This window comes from Drosophila arizonae, chromosome 3 (assembly GCF_054131065.1).
Source record: "Drosophila arizonae isolate 15081-1271.41 chromosome 3, UAZ_ARI_1.0, whole genome shotgun sequence".
NCBI lineage: Eukaryota > Metazoa > Arthropoda > Insecta > Diptera > Drosophilidae > Drosophila > Drosophila arizonae.
In genome coordinates, this window is record NC_142923.1 from 520,087 (window position 1) to 543,238 (window position 23,152).

The 23,152-nt window shown below is 39.9% G+C and overlaps 4 protein-coding genes across 18 annotated transcripts in view; 2 read left to right on the forward strand and 2 right to left on the reverse strand.

Moving 5' to 3' along the window:
• Positions 1-11,491, reverse strand: part of CLIP-190 (Cytoplasmic linker protein 190) — a 32,127-nt gene extending 20,636 nt beyond the window's left edge. For 4 of the 13 annotated variants that reach the window (XM_089463277.1, XM_089463278.1, XM_089463275.1 and 1 more), the window contains exons 1-2: positions 10,754-11,491; positions 10,285-10,688 (exon numbers count right to left, since the gene is read on the reverse strand). In XM_089463277.1, the coding sequence (XP_089319403.1) occupies positions 10,285-10,597 (313 nt within the window). In that variant the 5' untranslated portion in view covers positions 10,598-10,688; positions 10,754-11,491. Of the gene's footprint in view, positions 1-6,531; positions 6,850-10,284; positions 10,689-10,753 lie in introns of those variants that run through there. The other 9 variants (XM_089463276.1, XM_089463272.1, XM_089463285.1 and 6 more) reach the window with 7 other exon arrangements.
• Positions 11,492-11,946: 455 nt separating this feature from the next.
• LOC149269560 (uncharacterized) lies at positions 11,947-14,010 on the forward strand. The gene is made up of 2 exons (XM_018003107.2): positions 11,947-13,221; positions 13,279-14,010. The coding sequence occupies exons 1-2, from the start codon at positions 12,187-12,189 to the stop codon at positions 13,396-13,398; spliced, it is 1,155 nt and encodes a 384-aa protein (XP_017858596.1). The 5' UTR covers positions 11,947-12,186; the 3' UTR covers positions 13,399-14,010.
• LOC108610793 (uncharacterized) lies at positions 13,895-17,917 on the reverse strand. The gene is made up of 2 exons (XM_018003102.2): positions 17,457-17,917; positions 13,895-16,115 (listed from the first exon to the last, which is right to left on the reverse strand). Exons 1-2 carry the CDS (start codon positions 17,510-17,512, stop codon positions 14,021-14,023), a joined length of 2,151 nt encoding a protein of 716 aa, XP_017858591.1. The 5' UTR covers positions 17,513-17,917; the 3' UTR covers positions 13,895-14,020.
• A 1,726-nt stretch (positions 17,918-19,643) lies between these two features.
• AstCC (Allatostatin double C) lies at positions 19,644-21,742 on the forward strand. Of its 3 annotated transcripts, none has more exons than XM_089463904.1 (4): positions 19,644-20,115; positions 20,680-20,884; positions 20,987-21,105; positions 21,154-21,742. In XM_089463904.1, the coding sequence occupies exons 1-4, from the start codon at positions 19,741-19,743 to the stop codon at positions 21,382-21,384; spliced, it is 930 nt and encodes a 309-aa protein (XP_089320030.1). In that variant the 5' UTR covers positions 19,644-19,740; the 3' UTR covers positions 21,385-21,742. The 3 variants fall into 3 exon arrangements, with proteins under 3 accessions (XP_089320030.1, XP_089320028.1, XP_089320029.1); XM_089463902.1 differs by having other exon boundaries at positions 21,184-21,742; XM_089463903.1 differs by having other exon boundaries at positions 21,205-21,742.
• Positions 21,743-23,152: the final 1,410 nt, after the last annotated feature.

The following is a 23,152-nucleotide window of genomic DNA, read 5'->3' on the forward strand; positions in this document are numbered from 1 at the left end:
TCAAAGATACTTAAATTCAGCTGCCAGTGGATACATTTAAATATCTTAGAGATAGTCATAAATAGTCGTAAATAAAATAGCCAACAGATACTTTAAGTTTGTCGACAATCAAGCACAGATACTTTACTATCTGTCAGATACACAGATACATGTCACCCGAACGCGCTGCACACGCGTAGCATCTTTAAGCACAAATCTGTGCGGTGATCCATCAACTTCTCGAAGGCTCTAGCCAAAACCCGTTCCGGCAAACGACTCTAGCAACCATCTTAATGACCTATTAAAACGTCAATGCGAAATCAACTAAATCGACAAATTTGCGAATCAGCCGAAACGTTCTCCGGTTTCTGACGTTTACCGGCGTGCATTACGGCGTGCTTTCGTTACGGCTATCGAAATTGTGCGCACTCGAAAAGTGCCGGTAAATTGCAAATATATGTAGACTGTACACACAATTAAGCGCAGCCACAGTCAGATCTCTTATATAGGGTATACTGAAACAACAAACAACTCTCGCTTGTGTGTGTAAGATTTATGTAACTGCAAACAAATAAAGACAGATTGACTTAAACGAAAAACGATTACGGAAAATAGGCTTTAAATGCGTTAAAAAGCAAATTGACGCAGCTCGTTTACAATAGGGAAAAACAACAGTTGTTGATAATTAATGAAAAAGCAAACAAAGATTTAAATATATTATTAAATACAGTAATTTTCTAATTGAAGTCTTGCGACAGAAGGTTCAGATTTATGACAAGCTAAAAATATTTGAATAAATTCTATTACGTGGGTATCTTCTAGTTGAGCAATGCCCAAACACTGCATTCCTCATAATTTGTTTGCTGAATAATTAACAACAAAATGCGGCACGACGACGGCTCGCAGAGTAAACAAACGGGCAAAACGGTCGCTGAATATAGAATTGAAGATGTCTGGATTTTGGTTATTTGTTGTAGTTGTTGTTGTTGCTGCTGCGTGCTAAACTGATCGAACATGAACAATAGATATAGATATGTGTATAGATTTATACGTTTGTATACAGCTCAATAGATGGACAACTGTTGCCGCGTGTCTCTCTCCAGATTGAGATTGAAAAAACAACTTAATTACGCCTTGTGCTTTATGCCAAACAATATTTATGAAAAGAGCCTTCAAATATGGCCAAATACAATTAAGAGCTGAAGTAATTTGCTTCTTTTGGCCAGTAGCCATAAATAATAGCAAAATATATATAATTATGAATTTAATGACTTTTCATTTTTCGGTTTTTGTCTTTTTACTCGAAATTTTGATACAAATTATGCAACCCACACGCATCGAAAGCCGTTTTTTGTGGGGCGTGGCATTCAGGCTAATTGAATTAAACGAAATGGCGTGCAGACAAATCGATCGGATTATATTGGGTGAATATTGGAGCTGAAATTGAACTATAAGCCATGAACTAAATACTCGAAGGCATTGCAAAGCAAATTGATACAGTTGCTGGGAGAGACACGTAAGAGAGTCGTACACTTCTTGAGCTACCCGTCTCCTCAAGGTATATAATATACACGAACTTTATGTTAAGATAGAGCCAGTCTACTATTTGCATACTAATCTCTAGAGACTAAGAAGCATCCATGTTTCCTTCATGGTAAACATTGAACAAACATTCACATCTAAAATGAAGAAACAAGACATGTAGCAGACGCTCTGTAGATCTTATTAAATTCGACCATGATCGGCTGGTGTTAGATTTGTATTCCTACAAAGGCTAAACCTCAAAAAAACTGACGAGGCAATGAAGCTAATCAAATGAAGAAGAGCTGAATAGAAACCTATTATTATTATTATAATAAAGGGGAAATGGTTTTTATGCAAAATTATTGCATAATTATATTGCGAGACATATGTATATATCAAGCGTACTATTCAGCTACGACTCCTGCTCTCACTCGCTGTAACAACTGCTGAAATAATATTTGCTTGGGAGTTACCTGGGCAGCACTTAGCACCATGTTAAATGGAACTTTGGAGTGCTATGTTTGATAATTGCGAAAAGCAAAAGCTGCGACAGGGGCTTTTCAGTGTCTGTCTCAGCGAGTGACACATTAATTTATTTGCCTGTGGCTTAGAACAATATCGCATTCGAAATAATTAAAAGCACTCAAGTGTGCGCAGCAACAATACAAACGACGGCAAAAACCAAAGCCATTTGAGTGTGATTAAAATTGCTGCTTAATTGCTTAAAGCAAATACGATTTGCACCATGGGCAGGAGCTGGAGCATGACGACGTGTAAGGGAAGTAAGTGTGTGTATGAGGAAGTGTCTGCACTTTCAAGTGCTTCGAGTAACCCTCGCCAGAAGCTGATTGCTGATCTCTGGTCTGTGGACAGTCCACGGCATAGCGAACTCTGCCATTAGGCGCATATTACACACAAGCTCAGAGGTTAATAATTCATTAGTAGCTCAGGTAACACAGGTAACCTTTTTGCTCTTTTTGGGTTTTGTCGAACCGGCGTGGAGTACAGCGTTGGACACCTTAATGGGTTTGTTTACGCCAAAAGCCGCTTAGAACTTAAAGAAAGCAACGGAGCGTAAAACAAAAATAAATAAAAAGAGCAAAAATATTTCATATGATATATCACCTGCTGCAAGAGCTATGACAGCGCTGAGGTAAGGCCTAACTTATGCAAAGCGTTTTCTGAAAAACTGTTGGACTTGTTGTGGTAGCTCGTCAAAATTAATTAACCATATGCAGCAACACCTGCAGCCGGACAAAAAATAACAGCTGTATTCAATTACCGAAGAAAAAGTAAAAGCTGCCGGCGGAAGAGGCAAGCGAAAGACTAAAACAAAAACAAATTTTGAGGCGTATAAAGTGCAATTAGCAACTGACTCGATTACCATGCCTGTAATGCCAAGCCATGTAACTTACGAGCAACGCGAGCTTACGGTGCGCATGCGCAATATGTATGAACGAGCAATATTAATCATACGCCTCGTACACCGACGCAGATCACAATAGAAATGAGTGAGTTACGTTCCATTAAGCAATTGAAAGCCATGCAACATGTTCTGATGCAGTCGTACGGTGCGTATGAGCAACGCTTACAGATATTACTCACACGCCGCATACACCTACGCCGATGCGCACACAACGTTTTAGAACCAATAAGCCAAAGTGAAACCTAGCTGAGCTGAGCTCATTGCGCCAAAATGGCCACAAAAGTCAATTTCACAAAAAAAAGATACAAAAATAATAATAATAAACAAACATGTAAACAAACTGTTCAAACAGCGACACGTTCGACCAGATGACGCCACAGTCTATTGTTATCCAGCACAAAAACCAATACGAAACCAAACGAAACGAAACTTAATGACAACTCATAAAGAACGGACCAAATAAATGGATGCTACCAATATAAAATGCCGATACACACTGCATAGTCCAGACCAGATCGATCTCTCAGTCTACGGGTGCCCACAAATATGGCGAAAATTCTCGTAACGTTCGCACCCACAGCTGCCAGCTGCTAGCTGCTAGCTGCTTTTGCTTTTGCCTTTGCCTTTGCCTATTCGAATTGTGTGTAACAAATAAATATTTAATTGATGCGATACAGTTGTGTAAGCGAGGGAGGCTGTTGGAGCGCTGGTGGGCGTGGTCGCTTCAGCGTTAGGGCGTTAATTCAAAAATAAACATATATTTATATTTGCGAGCGTTATTTGAATAATTTGCAAAGCTATAGAAACCGTTCACACTACGGGCGAGTATTAACATACCTAGACAACTCTTCTTGGTTTTTTAATGCCTATCAGTATTCTATCTTATTCAGTCCGTATGGCAATGTGTAAATTATATAAACTTGCAATCAAGTTAAGCAATCAAATTGTTGGGATAGGTCAGTCAAAAGCACTTAAAGCCATTTCAAACAAAGTTGATAATCTGCCTAATGACAAAACATTTTTATAGATTATCTCTCACTTCAAAGATACCACAAGGAAAAACCCAGAAATTCAGAAATTAAGGCAATAGAATTTCTATTTGGAACTTTATTAATTATACATATCTGCCTAACAGGGCAATATTACGATTTCTTTATTCTGCATTTGTTTATCTATTGTCTTTAATCTATGCTAAACACTAATAATCATAATATAATCAAATTTCAACTTTGTAAACAATGCTGAGAGCAAGCAAATAAAATTTTATGCAAAGCAGCTTCACAAGCAGCTCAACAAAATCGATATTTGTAAAGCGAAATAGAACTGATCAGGGAATCTTTCATTCTTCATTGACTCTGTCATTAAATGAAAATACAACTACAGCTAAATTCAACCATGTTTACCTCTCAACCTGCTGTTTTTTCTGTTGGCAATGCCGGGCCCAGCATAAAAATAAAAAATTATGCCTGTTTCTGTATTGCTTTTGGGTTTTGTGTACCGCTCGACACGTTATCAGTTGTCAAGAGCAGCGCCGAGGCAGATAGTAGTAGAAACGACCGAACGAAAAAACACAAAAATTCTTTGCTGATAAAATGCCATTGACAATAGCAACAACAACAGCAACAACAGAGAAACGTCTCTAATTCTCATGCTTGACTTCTTTGCCATTGTCAAATGTGCTACATGAAGAGCTCCAGAGCAGGTCTCTTAAAGACTCCCAACAACAACAACAACAACAGAGGCAACGACAACAGCGACAAAAAGTTGTCCAAGTTCACGTCCGGCCGAAAAGAAAGCCCTGTGCACAATAGAAAGTTTGCAGCCGGCTGATTTGCATAGGGTATTAGCCAGTAAAGCGTATTGGTCAAGCAGACGTCAAAGCCGAAGCCAAAAAGAGTTGGACACAAAATTTACAAATTCACTATTAACAGCTAACGAATGCGAAAATAAACTTTTTGCGCAATATGCAAATATAAGTTTCTGTTTATAATAAAAAAGTGAAAAACCTGAAAAAGTTATTCAATTGCTTATGGAGAGTTGAAAAAAAGTAGAGCAGTCTAAGGGAGATTAAAGAAAAATGTAAAAAATGCTTTCATATTTGCATAGGTCAGTTAGAGCGCAACGAACTTAATTTAATTACTAACTATTAGTTTAGTATACAAATTACATTGAAAAACGCACTGGAGAGTCGGAAAATTGTAAAATGAAATATTCTTAACTAATTAAAAGTATTTTTAAAATTTTAAAGGTTTTAATCTACGGATGAAGGAAAATCTCCTCAGAACTAAATTGATAGAAATGTGATTAATTTAATTGAAAAGTAAAATCGCCATTATTTACTTTTCCTTTTTTCTTTTTCTAATTACAGGGTATTTTCATTGGCTATGCACTTGTCAGACTCTTTGCATTTGCTTGATGTCGTTGGATTGCAGTCAAAACTTAAATAAACAATAATACATTTTTATACTTAATTAGCGGTTAACCGCAAATTTCAATATAGCAAAATCCGGTTGGAGTTTTTTGTTTGTATTTGTTTATCATTGTTTTCGTAATTGTTGTCGTTGTTGCGCTTTTACTTTGTTGTCGTCTTATGTTTAAAGTCTATAGAACGACTAAGGTTAATACTGCGGGCCAAGCAAAAATAACAACAACAAAATTACATGCGATTCTCAATGCTGGAGACAGACTGGAGACAGAGACTGTCTGAGCGCATTTGACCCAATTAAAAAGAGTTAAGCAGCGCAGTTAAAGTCGCTGACAAATTGAATTCAGATCTCTGAGAAATTGGAAAGTGAGGAGAGAATCCAGTTGTCGGGTTACTGTCGTGCCTATTGTACTTCTAATAAGGATGGGAAAATTTCCATAATCATTATAGAAACGCCTATAACATAAAAAAAAAGGATTTTTAAAAATCAAAGTATTTCATTTTTTGCCTAAAATATTTGTGAGACGTGCCGCACCTTTAAAATTTGTAATCGATGAACTATAAAATTAAAATTCAGACATAAAAAAAGCAGGTCGAACCTCAAAGAATACAAAAATATGAACGGCATGAGTAAATAATGATAAAAAATCAAATGCAGATAGCGAAATTAAAGGAACAAAAAAAAAATAAATAAATGTGGCCAATTGGACTTATCTTATCAAGACAGCAAACTAAAATAAATCTAATATATTTATGTATTAAGACACTATAAAGACTTTAAAGTTAAGTCAGAGTAGAAACACATAATTTGCAATACGAAAGCACATTATGCCGCGCAACGCCTGGTAAAAAGTAAATGTCTATGTAGAGCGTAGAGCTGACAAAAGGTTGCAAAATTTAAGCGCAATACTTGAGAAGCACAGCAAAAACAATAACTTATCAGCCGATCTAAATATGTATACATAAATAAATATATAACATATAAAACAGCCGGCATTAAAATATAAATACGAAGTCGACGAAAATTTCACAGCACTTGGAATATGCCTTATATGGCAGTACAGAGGACAACAACAAAACGTCTAGCAAAAGGGTCGCAACTTTTACTTTTTGTTTTTCGATTTTATTATTTTACGATTTAGTTGGGCTTTGTGCAAAATATATTTCAGTTGTTCACCTTTCAAAATTTGTTTGAGATTAGCAGACCAACAATGGAATTGGTTTGAGTTTTGTATTCACTGTATATGTGTATATAATCCAGTATATAGCCCGTATCGTTCAGTTGAAGCCAGTGTTGCTCGCAACTATTCGAGAGCAGCTGAATAATAAACGCGTCCGTCTCGCAAAAAGTCGTTGAAGTTACTGAAAAGCCAAAGTTTTGGCGAGCACTCGAGAAGTCGGCGCATAGGCGAGCTTTTACAGAAAGAGTGCGAGCAGAGAACCAGATAGACAGAGAGAGGCATAGCGTACGTGCGAACCAAGCTTTGTAGCGCAGTGTTCCTCTCTCTCTCTCTCTCTCTCTCTCTCTGTCTGTCTGCCTGTGTATGGAGCAACACTGTTTTTATTGAATAAACGACAACGCGAAAAGCCGTAAACTTATTTTGTATCTTTTTTAATGTAGCTCGTAACACGGATGCGTACTTTAATAATTTTTGCAAACAAAAGCGGAGCACTGATCGTCTCTTAACTACTTTATTAAGGGGGCAAAGCTCTGCTCGTGTTGCCACACTGTGCAGCCGCCCTATTCGAAGAAATTTGCATATCCTATAAAAAAGTAGAGCATTTATTTGCTAACATATTGAAACGTGAACTGAAGCTAAACTACTACTTTACTTTGAATCAAGTGTTAATCAATGGAAATAGAAATAGCTATTAATCTTTACAAGAGCTAACACCATCCATTATAAAGCATTTAAAGCAGTAAAGTAAAATAATCACGTTTCGAAATTGTTCTGTGATCTACTTCTAAGCAAAGAATTAATAGCCTAAACAGTTTACACATATAATGAATGGATTTTGTTTCCATCATCTGCAAATTCGATTCAAAGTAGAATCAGAGACTGCACAAGCCGAAAAAACGTTCTTAAGAAACTTCAGGAACCTTAAACATATAGAGTGTCTCCTATTCGTTCGACTAGTGTTGCCAGTTTCTAATTAAAAATGGTTGAGTGTATGATTGATGATCTTCCAGCAATTTCGATATGCAACACAGTTTATCCAAATTGAACGGAATTTGAATTCGCCACAGAGTTCGAAAGAGATTCAAATAATTATTAGGGTAGCCTCTATTCGATCAATTTCACACTTTCCTCCAATTCAATTAAAATGGGTGCGTGCACTGATTGATGATCGTGGCGCCTATATAATGGCTTTTCAGTCTGAAGCTAAATTACGTTTGGCTTTTTAGCACTTATCGCAGGCAACACAAGAGCAAGAACAATAAGCGCATGTCGAGTCCCACTGGGCAGATTCGACAGAGGATAAATCTGCAATCTGCTCGGCAATTGGAAGTACTATAAATAAAAAGCGAAATAATGAATAAGTAAAGGTCAACACTGTGTCATTCGCTGTCACACAAAGTTCATCAGATTGCGGATGTGCCCATCCATTAAAAGCTTACAGCTTACGATGCGATCTGATCTTAAGTCGAAGACAAATCGAGCTTTCAGCTTTAATGTACTCGCTCACGTAGTGGCATCGAGTATATTGGGTTTCGTCATACTAATTGGAAACTTCATAAACTGAACCGGAAAGAGAGATGAATGTACTCACGCTTTTGCGTGCTGTGAGCGAGTATTGAGCAGCCAATTAAGCCCGCAAAATTGTAAGTTTTTCAATATGGAGAGCGCGCTTGTTGTTTCCGATCGAGATCAATAAAATGACATAAGCTCAGCCACGAGCGCTCAACTAGACAACAGCAAACGCTAACGAGAAAGTGCAAAAAATATATACAGAATGGGAAGATGAGAGTGAGAGCGAATACACTTCGTGTCTGTGTGAAATGCGCAGTTCACAAAATTGACAAAAATATATAATATATATAGCAAGAGCAACAACAATTCATGTGTCATCTGATGCTGCTGCTGCTGCTGCTGCTGCTCGACGCCTGACAGACGGCACGCAGAACACAAAATTCAATTATGAGTGAAACATTTTATAAAGATCCGCAGCCCCACACACAGCGTATAATGAGAGAGTGTGGCGCAGGTAGGGGAGGGTGGGGCAGTTCGTTGGTGGGTGGCGGTTAGATGCCCGGCTGTGGGTTTGGCATTGAGTGCTGAGAGATACGTGACAGGTACAAGCAAGTGATTCACTTTTAAGTACTCGACAATGCCCTTCACAAAGGGGTATATGCAGTCAAGCACACTGGTTAGAAAGCAGATAAAAAACTAGCAGATATGAACAGGTCACAGACTATACTAAGGGGAGTAGAGCTTACCTCACATATTCAACTAGATTAAGTTCACGTTCTGAGATATCAAACTAGATTGCCTATCATATCTGTCTATCTTCTTGATTCGAAATGGTCTGCTGCAGGCATACGAGAGTGACTCACTCATTTTCTCATTGAATACTCACTCGAATAATTTATAAGCAAATTGCACTTATTTTAGATAATACCGACTTTAAACTGTATTATCTAGAATGTAACAGATTAATTATTATGAAATTCAGTTAAGATAATCAAATTATTTAAATCTAACAAGAGTATCTCCTAGCCGGGCAAGAACAGAAAGTGTAGATCATTTCAGATTACCTCGTATGATTGCATGATATATAGAAGTCCCTAAAAACTGTCTGCGACAAGAATGATCTCTATATAATCTCTATCAACTCAACTGTTTACGACTAAATTTCAAAGCTAATGAAGCTAGATGCCAGGGTATATTCCAGTCGCGCACTCACAGAATTTCTATTTGCAATTAGAGAGCTTGTGAATATGAAACAAGAAACTGGCTTGAGCTGCGGTTGCATCGATTCTGAATTTGACGCGCGTGTAATAAAAACCTGACGCGAGGATCGCTCGAATAATCCATTAAAATAATATTAAGCAAATACCGAATAGAGTAAACAATGGGTATCAACAATATGGGCTACTGGGTCGGTACGTGAATGGCTGTGGTTTGGCCCAATTACAATTACGTGAATGAAGTGTGTGTCGCAGACGCCGCCTCCAACGCAGCTGTCCACGGCTCAATTAAATAGTAGCCGCGTTTCAGTTAATTGCCCATAAGACTCTCTTTCGAAACAGAGTCAAGTATAATTTGTTTAATTGCGAGTGGGCGGCCCTCTGCCTCTCTGTCCCACCGACACAGAAAGCAATTCGATCCAGTCCATTGTTTGTTTATATTTTTAATGCCTTTGTGCTTTGATATTTAGCATTCTCTCTAATTGGCTAATTAACAAATCATTTGTTTGCAAATCAAAGCAATCGCTGATTATGTTGACAAACATTTCAAATTTCTGATTTTTATTTATTTGATTTTCTAGAAATCAAAGATAATGTCTAGTGTTTTCCCATTATATAGTACATTAAGCGAAAACGAAATTCTGCTAAACTTATGCATAATTAAGATGATGCTACCATAATCTCGCCATAAAAAGGCTGGTTTTAGCGGGAATAAAGCGATTTTACAGCAGCGTTCAACAAATTGCAATTACCAATTTTGTTTTATATATTTGTTGTTGTGCATTTCTCCCATTTATGGAAAGGGGGAGAGGCGTGTGCTGACCGTGTGGGTGCGGCCCATAAATTTGGATTAGATCAACTGTATTTATTGCCCAGTTGAGTGGGTGTTCAAGAGCTGTAATTGGCAGAGCCAGAATTACGCCACACTGAACGACTGGAAACAAGTTTTGAATAGATATAAGAGGTCTAGGACTGTATCTAGCCAAAGTTTAAAGGTTGAAGGAAAAGCTTTCAACTCACCTCTAGGTGGAGGTCCGGCCTTTGGAGTGGTGTGTGTGCAACAGAGTCTTCCGATTTTCGATACGGAGTTAGTTGAGCCGTAGTGGGCCGGAGGCCTGATTTTTGTGGGTATGCCGGTGACGGAGGAGGCGGGTGTGGGTATATTGGATCGACTGGGTGGCTTGATCTTGGACACTGCGGCCGGTGATACCGTACCCGATCTCATCTCCGTTTCCGTTCCTTTAGTCGATTCCGCTTCATTTGATATAGAAGCAGCAGCTGCTTCTGCTGCTGCAGCAATATCCACGGTTTTTTCATTCGATGCTTCACTCATTTTACACTTTTTTTTTTTTTTTTATTTAATTTTATTTAATTTTATTTATAAAACACACGCGTATTTAAAGATTTCTCGATATTAAAGCTGGCTATGAAAAACAGCCAAAATTTTGTATAGATGAAATAAAAGAAATGCTGAATGCTGATCACTTACCTCTGAATGAATTGTGTATTAATTTTTCACAAATGTTTTGCGCTCATTCAACCACTATGCGGCCAACTGACGTTTTGGCGCGCACGCAAGCTATCTCGCTTGCGCCTTCGACGGCTCGCGCTCTCACAGCCAACAGCTGATTGAAGCTGATTTTTTTTGGTTTTATTTTCAACTTGGAAAACAAACAAAAAGAATCGCGGCTTTACGGAGTTGTTGTTGTTGTTGCTTTTAGAGTGACCAACTTTACTCGTTATGATTTGAAAAAATGCGGAAATTGTGCTGCGAGCTTTGACACTGAATTAATTATGCATAGTCTCCTCAGAGACGCACAGAACATATATTTACACATACACATACACGGACCACTTATTGAATATAATATTTATTGAATGATCACACACGGACGTGCACGGGGCATTTAGAGCATAAAACAATTTGTTGTTGTTGCCCCTGTTCCGATTGACACAGATATAAAAACGAACGACGAACGACAAACGGTGCCAGCGACGGTCGTTGATAAGATAACGATGCACAATGCACCAATGATGACGAGGACGATTCGACGTGTAACGCGTTTACATTAACACAATTTTATAAAAATTAATTTACGTGTAAATATTTCGCAAAACTTTTAGCGTTAGCTTGTAATTTTTTTTTTTTTTTTTTTTTTTGGCTGCGTTGGAATTTTTGTTGTTGCACTAAAGATGGCAAAAAAGCGCTGCACTGAGCATATCGATGTTTCCACTTATCGATAGAAATGTTACAGCTGATATGAATGTTACAGCCGATATATTTTCTGTTAAATTAGCGCAGCCGTTGCGGTACAAAAAATTATTTGGCGTGAGAAAATTCATACTTAGTTAGATAATTGATTTCAGGTAATGAACAAGAAGTAAGTTAAGACGAATTAGGCAGAAAATTTAAAATTATTTAATATATGGAAGTTTCATCATTCATAAGTATTCTAAGCCACAGATGGAGTTGAATTTTTCTCCAATGCTTCATGCCAATTATATATATACCCATAACAATACAACACAAATATCGAATTTAGTTCCTGAAGCAGTTAAGGTAAAGAGAATGACTTTATTAATGGAGCAAAGCCATTTAAAATAGCCATTTAAAATAGGAGACGATAACCAGTATCACTAACCATATGGTTAGAGCCAGTATCGTATTCCAGTCGTCGATAGTCATCGATAGTCATCGCTCGTGTACCAGGGCTGCGAGGGCTGAATGTAAATTTATCTCCAGCCTAAATCCATAATGTCAACAAATAATATGTGGCTAAAATTAAATGTCACTAGCACTGCAAAAAACTTCAAATCTGTTCGTTTTCGGTGTTAGATTGCTGCGTCTGTTTTCTAACAGCTGTCCGGTAAAACTCAAGACGAGCTAACAAATATTTGTAATTCTCATACGCTTCCAAAATAATGGAGAGTCTAAGCGACGATTGCCAACTGCTTATTATTGGCTCTCTGCGGCTGAAAGGCCAGCTGAAACTGTGGGAGGCAACCTCGCACAATGCCTCGAGCCGATTGCCTAATAATATAATCTACCACTGGCAACACAAATCGAGCTGGATATTAGATAAGAAGATGCTCGCTTATTTGGAGGAGCATCCAGAGCAACTGGAGGGATTCCTGAGCGGCATCAGTGGAACGGTTCAACAGCTGGAGCTCCAATATATCAAGAGTTATGAATTGCAAAGGTGGATTAGCTACAGTTTTCCTAGCCTGCGGGAGCTGTCCTTCTCCCTGGATGATGACTGCGAGGCAATAGAGGAGCTGGTACATGAGGTGTTAGTGGATATCTTTCCAGATCTCACCTCAGTTCAGCTGAGCGGCAAATTTTACAGCAAAATAATACAGAAATGGTCGGAGTTGCGGCGGTTGGACCTATCTGATTGTGATTGTGAACCAGCTGCAGAATTATCCATGTGCAACTTCTTGAAATTAGAGGAGATAACAGTTCAAACCGATTTCCTATTCCAACAGTTTATTGATAGCACTGTAGTTCTACCCAATCTACGAACGTTTTGCTTCTATGGGGAAGATAAAACCGATCAGGTGCTCAATTGGATTATAGATAAGCGGGCTGAACACATAAGTCGGATTAGCTTCAACGATAGCATCTGGTATTGTGGAACAGGAACTCTGGAAAAAATGAAGCATCTGCGTCAGCTGACCCTGGTTGAGGATGAAGGCTTTGAAGCACATCAATTGAAGGCTTTGTTAAAATGCTTTCCCCAATTGAGGCAATTGGATTTGGTCAATCTTCAAATTTGGTGCTCGGAAAGTGAGCTCTGGCAGACGGTCTCCCAATGCAATTCGCTGCAGGTCTTAAATATTTATGGCATGGAGCTAGACGATAGTTTCTTCGACATTGGCAGGTATCACATGAGGAGCGTGCTGAGCAAGCGCTCCACTCCTTTGCAACTACTCTGCGATAACATGGACAATCCACGGGTAAATGCTAATGATTTCACTCACTTATTGTTTCTAAAATGTTTATTTATATTGCAGATGGATAAATCTTTTAAGCATACCAACTTAATCGTAAAAAAGGGGCCACTATGTGATAATATCTATATTGATGTTGGTTATATTAAGGTGGAGTTCGATGCGCTGGTGACAGTGCAATAACCGAGGCTTAGAGAATTGACGGATCATAGTCGCGTACATAGTACATACCACAAATTTATAATATGCAAGACCTTAATCTATCGCATATTTAAAAATTCCCTTTATTTCTGAGAGACTGAACTATTGTAAGAGATTAATATATAAAAGACATTTTTCTGTCACCCCATGTTTTATAATTGAAAATTAGATGTACATAAATAAGTGTATGAGTCCAAATGTAAGAGCATCTGTGTATGCAGAATGCTGTAAGACACCCAGCGAAGGGGTGCCTCCTAACCGGGTACTCCCGACTAGAGTTCCCCTAGTTGCTACTTTATTAAAAATGAAATGCCATCTAGCGTATAAGTGTTTAATAAGTTTATTTGTTATTGTCTCTAAATTAATATCAATACTTGAATTTCTGCAAGACCTGGCGATCTTTCTAAATGGCTACATAAGTTAGTTTTTTGTTTTTCGACTTTTCAATTGAATAACTTTATACAAAGTCTGCGGTAAATATTTCATAGAAATACGTGTTGTATTTATTTGTTGTTCAAACTTAAAGGTTAGATGTGTGTTAATAAAATCTCTAAGGCTACGTATTGGGCGTACAAGTCTTGAAAGTAGAACGAATTTAAGGGGCTTATCTGTGACAGTAGCAAAACATTTTTAGAGCCGAGTCCTTGATGCAGTAGCTCTGGCTGCCATACAAGTTGATGCGGCTGATCGTGCCTGTTAGGGCACTCGTAAAGCCAGTCATCCGCACCGTCGACTCGAAGACAGCCAGGCCCGGCTTTGTCTGGAATCTGAGCGTAATATCCACGCCGTAATCGCTGGTTATATCCTTGACAATCTTCTTATGCGGCGCCGCGATCAGTGCCTGCAAAATGGAGTTCAAGTAGAGCGTCCGGCACTGCGAGTGCGCCGAGAGGCGGCCATTGATCAAGCGGACCAAGTAGCGAGCGGCCCGCTGCACGCGAGCGTCATTCGTGGCCAGCTCCTTGCGCTGGTAGCAGGTGCACCAATGGGCCGCAATGTCAGCCTGTTCGCAATTCCTCTCCGCGGGCACCGGCAGAAATAGGCTGATGCCACGCTGCAGCGTACTGTCGGCGTCCTGCAGCTCTGCGGCGCTCTGCTGCAGTCGCTCCGTCTCCAAGTTGCGCAGGTCGAGCAGCTGCAGGAGTGTGGCATGCAGATCGAAGGGCGTGACTAGTCGTTTGGCATTCAACTCCAGATTGGCAATGGCCAGCGGGTAGCGTTTCTTTAGCCAGCCTGGATACAGGGCTATGAGCAATGGCTGCCGCTCCTCCATCATGCCCTGGTAGGTGCGTCGAAACGAGCCCCAGCGCAAGCCGTGGTCGGACATCAATAGCAGCAACGTTCTGTTCAGCACGCCCGACTCCTGCAGCCGCTGCAGGGTCCTTGTCAGCTGCGCATCCAGCAGCCGAGGCCAGTTCAGTTGATCGTGTGTGAGCGTCACCGACCAGAAGAACGAAAAGAAGAGCTCATGCTGCATCTTTGGCACAAATTTTCGCAGGTACTCGAAGAGCACATCCGCCGTCCTGCGGCCGCCCATGCAGACATTGAGATTTAGGACCCAGTTGGAGGCAATCCGCGCCTCCATGTGGGTCATCATGGGATGGAAATAGTAATCCGTTGGCTGTCGCCGAAAGCCACTGCGGCCGAAATGGAACACCCCCAGGGAGCTCACATCCTCCGCAAAGATCGTCCTGTAGCCCGCCTGCTTATAGCGCTTCCAGAGGAACGAGCAGCCGTCGAAGCTCGGCTTTGCCATGGGCGCCACGCAGGATATATTCAGCTCCTGCTCAGTCAGCCCGCTGAGCAGCGGCACCAAATTGGGAAACGTGTTGTCGCCCACCTTGTTAAAGCCCCAGAACTCCACATGCGACAGATTGTTCCTTATGAAGCTCGCAGAGCGTTGCATCTGGCGAAGGAAGTTCAAGTGCGAAACACTGTCGATGCCAAGCACCATGACCGAGAGACGCTCCCGCGAGGAGCCGCTGTCATCGTTGTTTTTGCTATTGTTGCTAGTGCTGTTGAAGCTCACACGCTTGAAGGGCCTCCTCTTGTGGATGGTTCCATTGTCGGGCTTGTCCACCACAAAGAAGTGGCAGTCGGAGTAGATCTCAGACCCAGATGTATTCTTGCAGCTCATGCACATGAATTCCAAGTCCTTGGGCAGCTGCATGATCTGGGCCAGCTTGAACGGCACTGGCTCCAGCTCCTCATTTTTATTGTCGTTGACACGACGAATCTCGCTATAGTGACAGCTGATGTCTAACAGATTCTTGATCTTATAGTACTTAAGCTGCTCCTGGGCATTCAGGTTGAGCAGCAACTGCCCGGCGATCGTCTCGCTTGTCCTCGTCAAGGGCTTGGGGCATTTCACATCCGACGGACTGAACAGAAACTGCGACACAGTCTCGTCCATCTCCTCGAAATGGGGCATCCGACAGCCAGGCGTGTCCAGAAAGTAGGCCTGGGTCACATTATTGTACTCATCGTCAATGCGCGCTATGAAGTCGAAGCGATCTCGCAGCCGGAGCAGCTGCGTCCTCAAATTGTAGTCCACAAACAAGTAGGAGAAGACGCACACGCAGAATATGATGATCACAATCTTCTTGAACTGCCCACGATTCCGGGTCATGTTATAGTATTTGTAATAATGCTGTAGATCCCGTTTTGTCATATACTTCGGGTCCATCAGATATTTGCTCCTGCAAATAGAAGTAAAAATAATGAAAACTCTATATCCGAATCATTCTAGAAAACAAAAAATATTAGATCAAAGTATATATGTATATATATGACATATAAATATATAATTCAGAATATATCAGATTCAGGCAACTCAGGTGAGTTTGACATTTTCCTGCGGAACTATGATTTCTGTTCCTTTCAGTTTTTATTGAAACATGAATGAAGTGAGAGCTCGTTGTGAAGATTAAAACTAATATGCCTAACATTAATTGCGAAGTGTATAGCTTTCAGTTCAGGCTTTTCTTCTAATCCTTCGTGTCGAAGAGGCAAAGGTTCATTGCCTTTAGGCTGTGCCTCAACAAGCTTGTCTATAGGTTGCAATATTTGCTGCTGACATATCATTAATTAAAGCAGCAAACAATATAATATACAGCACACACACACACACATAGGCACATGTACTGAGGCTTGCTGTGCTTACACCTCAGAGCATCCTTTGAAGAGACAGGCACGAACAAGTCGAAGGCGCCTTTTTTACGAGCACAAGGACGTGATGTTGTCAATGTTTTCTTTGATACATGCAGTTAGCTATTCCTATGTATATATGTAAATAGATATATACATATACATACATATATGCATCTTTAACGACTAGAGTCGAGCTGAGCAGGCTCAAATTTATGACTGCATTTCGTAGTAGCAGAAGCGAAGAAGAAGATGGAAATAGAATTTGAATGTTACATGTTTATACGATGTATGCATTGATATGTTTGTATACTTCAGAATAGAATAGCTCTGAGCATCTTCAAGTGCGTGAGGCTCGATATATGACAGTGAAAATCGAGTTTTGGCAAAAAGTGATAGTGAATCTTCAGATCTTCAGAATTAGAGGAACTTTTAGACTATTATATATAAGTTTTTCTCTTTACTTAGAAGCAATAATCAATTATGCATGCACTTATTCATAGCCTACGGCTTTACTCAATGATTCCACATTCCAAAAACTTTCCCGTATGACAAAGATTCGGAATGATTTGCCGTCATCCTAAAAGTATGCAATGCTCTTTGCATCATTTACCTCTCAGATGTGGGAGCTGAAAGGCATATCTGATAAATATCAGATATGCCTTGGCTTCTTTAAAATGGACTACGCTGCTTGCGGCTTAGGGAAAAGCATATTTGCATTAAAATTCTATTCAATTGATGCTTCAAATGGCATTTTCGCTTGGGCAAACACACAGGGATAAACTCAACGTGCAAATGGCTTACGAATTGCTTCATTCACACACACACGCACACAGAGGCCTATGTGTGCACAGGCACACACGCACACACACCACACACACACTCATACTTACTCATAGCTCATATCGCCGAATTTTCGGCTGTCCTTTGCAGTATAGTAGGCACGCATTTTAGCACCTTTTGATTGAAACAAATCCGGGCGTTAAAATCTCTTCTCTTACAATTTGTTCAAGTCCTTGACATTTCAGTTGTTGTTGTTGTTGCTGCTGTTGTTATTGTTGTATTCATTTCACATTAATTGTTTGTGTGCCACATTTTGTAGCAAGCACTTTCTCATTGCATTGCACATTCAATACAACACATTTTCCACACAACTGTCTCCTGTGTGGCCAACACCTCGCCCTCGCCCCTCGCCCCTCGCTCGACGTATCTATTTATTCGTGTATCAGTTTACCTGGAGCAGCTGCTGCTGCCACTGCCAGCCCACTGAGCACTGGATGCTGTGCGGGACCAGGCCGTCCGCTAGACGCCACACAAAACTCTCTCTCAGTGGCTCTCGCCGTGTTTTGCTCTCGCGCTCCTTGCTCTCTGTTGCTCTTTCCCTTAAACGTTGGCGCAGTGTTGAAAAATGCGCAGAACGGCCATCTTGACAGCTGCCAGGGATGCTGCAAATCTAATAGAACGGCAAATTATTTGAATTAGCATTAAGTCGATTTTAATACTTTTCCCATTTTATGAGTTTATCTAAATTAAAACAAAATGAAAATTTATGATATTATAAAAATGCTTTATTAATGTAATTATTAATATATAAAAATGACATTAATAATAATATAATCTTCAGAACAAATATTATTGTAAAGCTTATAGAACATTTTTGGCTAAAAGAATAATATAGAAATAATAGAAATATATACAAAATAAAGTTTTTATAGTTATGCATATATTTATAAGATTTTTGATTTATTATATATAAAATGAAGAAAGGTTTAGGAGCCACAAAGTAAGCTAATTAATTACTATAGAAAATCCTATCATTTTATCTACGATTTCACTAGTTAGTGCCTCGAAATGTTTTTCAATAATTCAAAAGAACTAGGAATATAATTATTATTATTGAACCCATAGGTACATTTAGGGCACATGCCCAAGGATATTTGTGATTAAGAATTACTTAATATTAAACTATATAAATGTGTATATTACATATAGTATTTATATGAAATATTAGTCAAATGCCAGAGTCGGCAGGTTGAACCGATATTCGAGTCTTCAAATTTCCGTAATTCTTAACCAAAGTATAAGAGTCTTAGAGTCTTAGAGGCGGAGTGTTTTCATTTCATTTTCATATCTAATTATTTTTGTTGCACACTTGTTGCTTTTAGTGGACGCTTGTTATTTCTTTGTTGATAGGAACTATTTAGTGTTATAATTAAGATTTGCATGTTAGTGACTGTGATTTAATTAATATAAACATAAGTGCATAGAGACGAATTTATATATGTTGGGGGTCAAAAAACGCATTCAAATGGGGTTTTATGGCCAACGAACTCGACGGACAAACGCCCGCTGTGCAGGTGTGTGTGCGTGTGTGTGAGAGTTGTTTCTACATATCAAAGTAATATATTAAACTCTAATATATAGTAGAGTGTATCAATGTACAGTTGTGCATTCGCATTAAGTAAAGAAACCGAAATTCTTTTTATGACAAGTGTGCGTCAGAGCTAACGGGCCAAGGGTATTAATGAAAGACTTTGTGCAAGGCGCACATGCAAATCCTTTAGCCCGTATGCTTGCCAAAGAACAGGACATCATGCAGGGCACTTTTGCTCATTAGTTGCCGGCCAAAAGATGAAAAAGGCAGCCAGGATCAATTGGCTGCAACAAGTGACTGAGCGTGTGCGTGTGTATATGCGTGCGTGTGTGTGGGTGTGGCTACATGTGTGAGCGCGTGTGTGTTAAGAACACACACTGCTGCAGGCTCACTTGTTGGCCTCAACATGGCATTTTTATGTTCAATAATTACAACAACAACAACAACAACAACAACAACGGCAAGGACTCGCACTCGGACGTAAATCACAGATTGGAAAAAGCATTTCACTGTTGCCCCGCCCCCCTCGGCTGCCGCTCGGCCAACCACTTGAGAGACGATTAACAAGCGTTTGTAATGTTTCATTATTGTAAATCAAAAGAAGAAAAAAACCAGCAAAAAAGTCAAATAATGACTGAAGGCGGCAGCAAAAAATCGTCTATAAAAGCGGGCAGCGCATCAAGCGAGCGTTTCAGTTGAAATTTCAAAGTGCGCTCAAGTGCAAGCCCAAAAACCCAAAGGGCAAGGACGGAACTGCTGCTAATTAGGGCTACCTGGCTACCGCTACAAGGACATCCATCGATATGCTGCGACGTCAACGCCGCCTGCAGCCGGACAACAGGTGCAACAGGAGCTACAGGAGCTACAGGAGCTGCAGCAGCAGCGGCGGCCACACCTGGCGCAGTCGCAACTATTTGCCTGGCCTGCTGATTGTGCTGCTCGTCCTGCTCCAGAGCTTCGAGCTGCATATGTGCCGCCAAATGAGGGGCGTCACTGCGCACAAACGACACGTGGACACGGACAAGGACGTGGACATGGACGTGGACGAGGAAGTGGAGAAGGAGCCGCAGTTGCCGCCACTTGAGAAACGAGCCATCGCACCGACTACCGTTAGCCAGCCGGAGGAGATATTCAGTGCGCCCAACGATGCGGCTGACATGAGCTATGATGAGTACCCGGTAAGTGTTGATGGCCACCCTAGTTGCCGCACCCACCCCCGTCCTGAAAGTTCGAGAGCCTGCGTGGGCTTTTGGTCAAACCCAAAAGTGTGTCTCGTTTTACGCACGCAATTTGTTTGTAAATGTATATTTTGCATTTGATTGCTTGCCCTGCAGGTGATAATGTTACCTTGCTTTGATATCGCAACGGGACTTGCTCTGCGATACCAACAAATGTATGTATGTATAGAGGGAGTATGCATACCTACATCTCCAGCAACGGCCTTTGGGGCTGTTGACGTCACGCTTTTTCAAAACTTTGTCAACTTTCACAAAATGAAAAAAAGCAGGAAAACCATTTTTTTTTTTTTGTGCGCGCTTTACAAATTGCGTATACGCCATGTAAACGATGTCTGCAAGTAACTTTTCGTATGTTAACTATGCTATTATTATATGGATACATATGTATATATATATTTACAGCAAATAATACAGTCATCAATTTCGAAATTTCTTTGTTAACTGACAAAATTAAATTCAATGTCTATTCTAAATCGCTCCCAATGTGCTCCATCCATTCCTTAGATGGTAGTGCCCAAGCGCGCTGCCTTACTGCTGGATCGCCTGATGGTTGCACTGCATCATGCGCTGGAGAATGAACGTGAGGGCCATCGCATAGGCGAGTTCTATGCGAATAAGAACCTGGGACCAGTAAAGCCTTCCGATTACAGAAATGCTCTGCAGCAGCAGCAGCAGCAGCAGCAGCAGCAGCTCCGAGCAACAGAGGAAGGTGAGCAAAACGTTCGAGTTAGGAATTAATTCGATATGCAGTTGCATATATATTATATACATCTACAATTATATATATTTCTATATGTATATCTTTAATTAGCGGGCAATCAGCCATTGAGTGGACACAGCTTTCACATGTACAGCGATGACGATCCTGGCGTGATGATGGACTACGACTTCAAAGATCTAAATCAGATAAATCGCGCAACGGGCGAAACTGTAAGTTGGATATTGAAACCAAAATATGCAATAAAAGATATCAATTAGCATGTGGCAAATGGTGTAAGAAAATTTCAGTTAATGGCAAAGAGCTTTCAGAGAAGAGCCGGCACAACTGCAGTTGGCATCGATGCGGCGTCAGCGGCTGCAGCTGGACCTGGAGCTGGTCCTGGTCCTGGTCCTGGCGCTAGTCCCGGCCTCAGGCGCATCCATCACGTTGCCAATGGAGGTGGTCGCATGTATTGGCGCTGCTATTTCAATGCCGTTAGCTGTTTTTAATCCAACCAACCATCCAAGCAACCAACCAATCAACCTACCATTAAACCTAACCAACTGAAACTCCATTCAAAAGAAAACACGAATTGGCTCCAGGTTCGGCTCCAGCTTTATGACATCTTCATCTCGAGCATTGCGTTTCCTTGGCTGCTATGAAAGTTGTTCGCATGATTAACTGAAATCATCTGTCAAGCATGAATTGTAAACTGAGAAACCTTTTGTAATTCTAACATTATAAATATAGATATTTATATATATGTGTAAACGTGTATATCCATACTGTACTCATCGCTGAAGCTCTGCTCCTTGTAATAAATATTAAAATACAAATTATACTAAAAGAAATTGGCTATAGCTCAACTTAAAGTGTTCACACCCTGAACTCATTGAACGTGGGAAATCAGGCTATAACGGTTTTGTTTAATTTACATATGTAACTGGCAGAAGTAGGCGTGGTAAACTCCCTTTGTTATATATATTCCTAATCAGGGCCACGAGCTGAGTCGAATGAGCCCTATCCGTCCGTCTGTCTATAAGAGAAGAAGAAGGAATTTGTTTTGTAATTATTGTTTTAAGTATTCCTACTAAGTATTTTCTTTAAATAATTCCTTTAAATAATTCCTTTAAATAATTCCTTTAAATAATTCCTTTAAATAATTCCTTTAAATAATTCCTCAAAATAATTCCTCAAAATAATTCCTCTTTGTAATTCCTCTCAGTGACGAGGCACGACTGACCCCCACCAGGCCTGGGCGACTGTAGAAATGCTGCAGCTGTCGTACAGCCCTTTATATAGGCGACTTTCACTCAAAGGTCGTCAACTGTTGAGCCCGACTCCAGTTAGGGTTCGTTGCAGCCGAGCTTTAGGTGAGCAATTGGAACACTCTCTTCCGCTGCAAGTACTCTTGCTTCGTTTGACTTCAGTAAAAATACCGAATGAAGAATGCTGCATACATATTGACAATTAAAATGATCGTCTGTAGTTCTTCTTCATCCCTTGATTTCCCTAGGCAGGCAATCGGAGAGGGAGAAGCGGAGAGACATACATAGGAATATATATGTAGGAAAACAAATACGCATAGGTAATAGTTAAAAGCGTTTATATGCCAATAAACTAAAGAAAATTAGCTTAAAACACATTTAAAGAATCATTATTATTTTCTAATTTCATTTTAATTATCTCACCTAGTTCGAGTTGGCCTATTGAGTGAGTTGCAGCTGCTACCATCCACCTATTACACACACACACACTCATCTAAAAGCAGTTACCTGCTAATACATTTGTAGAATGTAATATATATAACTAAAACATATATCTCATATAATATATATCATTTCAATAATCCATAAAGGCTGTTGGATTTGCTTTTGCGTTGTTCGCTCCAATAATCGGACGCTAATTCTCTCTAATACTGATTGACACTACTATAAAAACTGAAATACCCCCCCACACACACATATATATATATATATATACAGTCACTCTCACACACACTCATAATTCATTCATTGTACTTAGCATTTCACTCTTTGGTCTTATCAGCGCTATCAACTCCGGGTGCAAAACAATAATACTCTTAGTTGAGATTCCCCAAGCGGAAGTAGCACTTAGTTATATAGTAGGCGTATTTGATAATATTTCGATGTGTATTACAATTACGAATATTACAATTAGAATTACCAGAGACTTTATACACTTTCGTTTACTTTAGTTCGATAGAGTCTATAACTATAACTAACTATAATTATTATACTTTGAGGTTCTCATCTA

Bases quoted from the DNA above. Each gene is read 5' to 3' on its own strand.
- LOC149269560 (XM_018003107.2), top strand. From the start codon at position 12,187: ATGGAGAGTCTAAGCGACGATTGCCAACTGCTTATTATTGGCTCTCTG. The intron at 13,222-13,278 runs GTAAATGCTAAT...TTTATATTGCAG, and splicing joins ATAACATGGACAATCCACGG to ATGGATAAATCTTTTAAGCA.
- LOC108610793 (XM_018003102.2), bottom strand. From the start codon at position 17,512: ATGCGTGCCTACTATACTGCAAAGGACAGCCGAAAATTCGGCGATATG. The intron at 16,116-17,456 runs GTAAGTATGAGT...TTCTATTTGCAG, and splicing joins TTCGGCGATATGAGCTATGA to GAGCAAATATCTGATGGACC.
- AstCC (XM_089463904.1), top strand. From the start codon at position 19,741: ATGCTGCGACGTCAACGCCGCCTGCAGCCGGACAACAGGTGCAACAGG. The intron at 20,885-20,986 runs GTGAGCAAAACG...ATCTTTAATTAG, and splicing joins GCTCCGAGCAACAGAGGAAG to CGGGCAATCAGCCATTGAGT. The intron at 21,106-21,153 runs GTAAGTTGGATA...GATATCAATTAG, and splicing joins ATCGCGCAACGGGCGAAACT to CATGTGGCAAATGGTGTAAG.